The sequence below is a fragment of the Ascidiella aspersa genome, chromosome 3 (assembly GCF_963924565.1).
Source record: "Ascidiella aspersa chromosome 3, kaAscAspe10.2, whole genome shotgun sequence".
NCBI lineage: Eukaryota > Metazoa > Chordata > Ascidiacea > Phlebobranchia > Ascidiidae > Ascidiella > Ascidiella aspersa.
This window is the reverse complement of record NC_139449.1, coordinates 2,687,526-2,693,735: the sequence shown is the minus strand read 5'-3', so window position 1 is coordinate 2,693,735 and position 6,210 is coordinate 2,687,526. Positions and strand designations below refer to the sequence as shown.

General features: G+C 35.4%; 1 protein-coding gene across 1 annotated transcript; it reads left to right on the top strand.

The window, feature by feature from the left end:
- The first annotated feature begins 652 nt into the window (after window positions 1–652).
- On the top strand, window positions 653–2,641 carry LOC146158092 (ovomucoid-like). The gene is made up of 3 exons (XM_083384248.1): window positions 653–887; window positions 1,514–1,603; window positions 2,480–2,641. Exons 1-3 carry the CDS (start codon window positions 793–795, stop codon window positions 2,511–2,513), a joined length of 219 nt encoding a protein of 72 aa, XP_083240374.1. The 5' UTR covers window positions 653–792; the 3' UTR covers window positions 2,514–2,641.
- The last annotated feature ends 3,569 nt before the right edge of the window (window positions 2,642–6,210 follow it).

The window sequence follows — 6,210 nt, the reverse complement described above, 5'->3', positions numbered from 1 at the left end:
CGAGACTTCGAAGGCTTCCAATGTTTTCAAACAGTATAAATTTTAGGCCTATTACAAGAAAACAAATCAAATATAATCTTTAAGGGGTAAACTACATACTTAATTTAAAATTTGCGACTTTTCTCCCAATTACAAGTATCCAAGACAATTTGCACTCAAATGTCCGTCGTAAAATTGATTTTTTTCCATCTCCTTGAACGTATTTAAACTGTTGCATAAGCCTACTGGCGCGCGACTTTAAATCAAAATCTCAGTTTTCCGATAATAATGACGTAAATTTGTGACGTCTTATCTAAACGTTTTCATGCGTTTCAAAAATAAAATCGATTTCTATTCTAGAATTTGTTTTTTGTTGATACTTCGACTTGTCAGCAAAAAAAGGTACAAAGGCCTAAATTCAATTTTTTTTCTTGAAAGGAAAAATTGTTTTGTTCTTTTTGTTTCATTAGGCTTTTATGATTTTTTTTTTAGGCTTTTATGCCTGGTTTACAAAGCACTTAAAATAGCAACAGATTCGAAGCAAGAATCTTTCTTTTACCGTACTTTATTTTGTCTACAAAAGATTCCTTATAAACAAAAGTGTTTAAGCTTGCTATCTTTTGGTTATTGTTAAACATCTTTACAATTTTAGCAATAACAATACATTAACGATTTGACATAGTAACCTATCAGACGTGCACTTTTAAAATGTGCTAAAAAAATTTTTTTTTAAGGTACCAAAATAATTTACTTTTCATTTCAGAACTAATATTTGCAGCTGCATTAAAGTATATCGTCAATTTTCCTTATACAATGAAGCTCATTGCTGTTTTTCTTCTCCTTGGTCTGATTTGTGCCGTACAGAGCATCTCCCCCACTTGGACTTCAGAAGTCTGCAATGGACCACCGTAAGAACTGGACAACATAGGATATAAATAAGGGATGACCGATAGTGTTGGATCGGAGACGATACCCGATGCCAGGTTACAGTAACGATACCCTTCCGATACTAGGGTGGTATCGGTGCCGGTCCAATACCAAATTAAGGTAGAAAGTTTGGTGCTCCTTCATTTATGCACATAGAAATTACCAAAAAACGGGTTTACAAGCACCGCACATTATTGGGTTAGGGTGCGGCATAGCGTTAGAAGTAAGTAGCATTTTGTAAACATTTCGAATAAAATATTAAGGTAATGGCTGGAGGTTTTAGACGTTTAATCACCATCGTATTTTCAACATCATTTGCATATCCATTCTATGTCATGCAATTCACAGCCATTGTACTTTAAAATACAAATTCAATGTGAGCTTTTTAACTTGAAAAAATAATTTTAAATCCATTATTTTCTAAAAAGATTTTCGTCAAATAAGTTGTTTTTAAGGTACCGGTAACTTCCTTTATAACTCTGTGGCCGTTTAGAAAAAGAACCTTTGCAGCATATAAGTTGTTATACCAATTTTCAACCTTTTAAAGGCTTTACACACTTTGATTTGGTTTGGTACACTTCTTAAATTTTTTGTACTATTTTTAAAGGTTTTGTCCCTTTAACTATGATCCAGTTTGCGGAAGCGACAGCAATACCTACGGCAACATTTGCGCATTCAAATGGGCTTGGTGTGATACGTAAGTATATTAATAAGTTAGCAGTGGCGTAGCCAGCCGAAATTTTTAGGGGGTGCAAACGTTTGAACTTTTTTGTTTAGCTTTTACCAATGTATTAATTGCCGTAACGAACATAAATAATAATGCTAGCAAACCGTTTCGAGCAGCAACTGACTGAGTGTTAACGCAATACTCAAAAAACATTCAAAGAGCAAAACTGTCTAAAAGTAGTAAAACTACATTAATGTATAGCAAACGTAATATTAACTACATAGTTAGTGACGTAACAGTGCATGACAATTGAAGTTGTGGCATGCCTGTGATCAAATGTTGTGGTACTGCTCATAAATGCTAAAAAACAAATTATAAAGAATAAAATATTTATAAATTTTGGGGGGCATGGCCCGGAACCCCCCTGGCTACGCTTATGTAAGTTAGTGCAACAGTTTATAAACGTTTTCTTGTCCTGGAAAAACGTTTATTGCACTTGCGATCATAGACGTAGCCAGGGGGGGGGGGGGGGGTCACAGGGGCTATGCCCCCAAAAAAATTGTAAATATTGTACTCCTAATATTTTGGTTTGGTAGCATTTATGAGCAGTGGCACAACATTTGATCACAGGCATGCCACAACTTCAATTGTTACGTCACAAACGATGTAGTTATTATACTTATTATTGCAGTTTTACTACTTTTTAGTCATTTTGTTTTAGCTGCTTGGATAGTTTTTGAGTATTGCGCTAAAACACTCAGTCAGTAGCTGCTCAAAACGGTTTGCTGGCATATTTATTTACAATGGCAAAAGCTAAACAAAAAAAGACTTCGGAAATAAAATATCAAGTATCGGACATGCATAGCATCAAGACCCAATTCCTAAATCCTTGTATTTTTTCTCCAGTAATTCCTTGACCTACGACTACGGAGCCTGCTAAAAAGCTTCCCAACAAAACCATCGCCTCAAGATTTTGTTAATTTCATTTGCGATTTTCTTGTGCTTTCATCTTACAAATGTCGCTGTACAAATTTAAACCAACGAATTACGTTAGCTTTCGCCTACCTCAATAAAACATTTTGAAGGATAGATAGCATTGTGGACTGGCAGCATCGAGTTATTTAGAAATTGATGTAAGTTTAACGGCTTAACAATTTCTTTAGGATTTGAGTTTCCTTGTTCACCTAATTAGGCAAAATATTATCAGTCAAGTCGTTTAAATAGTTCAGCTTTCAAACAAATGTGGTAACTTTCACCATCATAAAAATCAGTGTTAAAACTAACCCCTTATGTCAGGGGTTCTTAAACTGGGGTCCATGGACCCCTTGGGGGTACGTGAACTGATTTTAGGGGGTCCATGAGAGTCTAATTAAAAGATTAGTGTATATCTAAGAAGTGGGGCCTAATCAATTTATTAAAGAAAAATATTTTAATTAAGCATAAAACATTTTGCTCTGAATGTAGTCACTCCAACATTTTTTTGGACCGAAAACAGCAGATTTTTCTAAAGTTCATTTGTGTTGTGACGTAAATTTATGGCGTCATCTTAAACAATTTCTTTCCTAACGTGGTCCATGCGAAGCAAAAACTTCTTTAGGGGTCAGCGGTAAAAAAAGTTTAAGAACCCCTGCCTTAGATTGTTTTTTTTACCAGACAATCCCATCGTCTCCTTGAGTTTATTTGAACTAGTATTCCAGTTGGCTATTTGTGCACTAAATCGAACAATAGTCAAGCCACTTGTTTTAGAAGTCTCGATATGCCATAACTTTGTGACGTCATATCAAAAAACGTTAATGCCTTCCGATAAAAATGTTCTACGATCTGGTAATACAGTTATCCTACTTTCACCTTCACCCATGATACAAATTTCCAGAGGAATTAAAACGGATTCCAGGCGCTATTGTGGCCCTTGGGCCTTATTTTGATGAATTTGAGAAGTATTCCGGCAGATTTAGGTCTTATTCAGATGATTTCGAGCTTATGCTGTACTGGAAATTACTGCTTTTTGGCTTTATTATATCGTTGGTCTTAATACTGTGGTTTTATAGATTTTTCTGCTTTAGGTATTGTTGCTTTGTTGGCCTTATTGAGTGTTCCCATCAAAACAAATGAACACTAAAGTTTATTTGATGGCCATAAAGCGATCCAATGACGCAACTGTGTTGCAATTACCGCCAATCACTGCTAATCATTAACTAAAAGCGAACCACAACGTACAAGCTATCTGGCGTTAAATCAAATTACTCGAAAACCATCAAGGGTAATTAGAAACCCCATGAAACCAAAGCAAATAGAGGTTTACCATTAGGTGTGAATGATTCACCAAAACAACGAACAACACTTACCAGAAAAACGAAGTTATTTCGAAGGTTTTACAACTTGAAACAAAATGACAACAGGGCAAATACAGTTGACCTAACGATAATGGTCGATCCGGAGGTTTTTTCTTGTTTTTTCATATAAATATATATCAGGTGTTTTAAGGTTTGGCTTAAGTGACAGATAAAAACATTAGGAGGCCGCATCAACCCTCTAGCAAAACCTCACTGTTCAGTGTTTAACTGTATTGCAGATGTCGACTGTCTTTTTTTGAGTACTGAAAAGCAGTTGAAAATATTTTAGAAACCTTTCCGTATCCCAAAACCATAAAAAACACACTGAATATATTGGTTTTAAATTGGCACAAAATAATATACACTTGTTATTTTGTCAATCCATTAGTGTTTTAATACTACATCGTGAATGTACCCGATCTAGGTATACTCTTAAAAACCGCTGTTAAATGTTTGTCCAGTTTGCAATGGAATTACCCAATATTTTCATGGTTTTAGTATGATTTGTAGCGTCATTAATGTATAATTACGTGTAGTGGAATATTATTGTACATACACAACGTTCTATTGCCCTTGTCTCGAATAATCTATAAAAAAACTTTTAGCGACATCGCTTACCAAAGCTACCGTTTTTCACCTGTGAAAACAACCAAATGCTTTTGTTTTTTGCAAACACCAAGGTTACAAATATCTTTATCGGTTGTTTCAATCACCCCGTCAACAGTTTTTCAAACTGTTGATTTTTTTTTCGCGCTGACTCTAACCGTTTCGAAATGATGTTCGAACTACTAGGCTATGTACGTTTAATTGGTGTAACTTCGTGTCAGTCTATTTGCTTACACTATACGACTATGCAGTTCAGGATTTATCGACCCATGTGTTGCTACTTCGAAATTAGGTCGCCGTTTTGTAGGTGTGGTCGCCGACTGCAATGGTTCACATGGTTAGATTATTATGATTGGTTCAGTACTTAAAATAGAATGCAAGCAATACTAGGACTTGGCTCAAATTGATTAAGTTCGAACTAGTTTACGCCATTGCCGATTCTGTTTCTCAAATTATTGGGCCGTTTCATTTGGTTAGTTGGCCGACTGCAATATTTCACATGGGTAAATATATTGAGATTTGGGTCGCCTAGCTGCATTTACATAACGTATAGCAACAGAAAAAAAACTAATTTTAATTTTGGGGGGTCATAACAAAATTAAAGCAGTCATTTGATCCCCATAAGAATGCCAAAAATGTTTCGGTTTAAAACTGATTTTATCCCAATAAAATACGTCAAAACATAACAAGCAAAGTTATCTATTTAACCTAAATCGGACACTGTTTGCAAAGTAGTTGGTTTTTCTATTCAATATTTATTGCCTGTATGCATTTCAGAGGAAAATTCTCAATTTAGAAACGTTATTTAGCTGTGGTGTGAAAACTTAATTGGACGATGAAGTTCTATGCTGTGCTGATTTTAGCTTGCTGTCTGTGTTATGCCGCAGCGCAGAGTTACACAACAGATGACTGTATTGGCTTCAGGTAATATATAGTTTGTAAAATGTTCCGCAAAAAATTAGTGACTTGTTTTATTGCATAAAGTGTTTCTTGACTCAAAAAAGGTTTGAAAAACTCTGCTCTATTATATTTCCTAACCTATTCACAATAAATTCTGCAAATTAAAAGTTAGTATTCAGAAAACTAGCTTTGCGCACCGCTTTAAACAAAAATCAGCAAGCACGACCTTAAAACTTAATTTTTAAGTAAATGGCATCATCATTTGTTATATTTGCTGGCTGATATTTGTTCAAAGCGGCTGCGCTTTTCAAGCTTTTCCACATTTTGTGTTCTGTTGGAGGGCAAGATTCTGTTGTGAAAAGACACACTAAGCTTATTTAGAAAAGCATTAATGTACTGGTAAAGGAACGATAAAAGTTCAAAAAAGCTTTAAATTTTTTTCAAGGATTTGTACGATGGAATACATACCTGTCTGTGGAAGTGATGGAATTACCTATTCGAACGAGTGCGCCTTCAAATGGGCTTGGTGTGACAAGTAAGTTGATTAAAAAAATAACTTGTCTACTGATATGGTAATAATAAAAACGATAACTACAAGATTATAGGCCTGGTTTCGCCAAACTACGAACTACGGGGTTTATTTTGTCGGCGGCACTTTGCCCCAGCACTGCGGAGTCGGTTAAAAACAACCCGAGTCCTACTCCGGCCAAATGTAAAATTTTGTTGGGTCCCGAGTCCAGCTGGGACTCTACAGCCTGTATTTTACCCATTTTCGCAACTAAATTAAGGTGGATTTTC

Coding starts and splice junctions, on each gene's coding strand:
- LOC146158092 (XM_083384248.1), top strand. CDS start 793: ATGAAGCTCATTGCTGTTTTTCTTCTCCTTGGTCTGATTTGTGCCGTA. Junction 888..1,513: donor GAAGTCTGCAATGGACCACC/GTAAGAACTGGA, acceptor CTATTTTTAAAG/GTTTTGTCCCTTTAACTATG. Junction 1,604..2,479: donor AAATGGGCTTGGTGTGATAC/GTAAGTATATTA, acceptor TTTTTTCTCCAG/TAATTCCTTGACCTACGACT.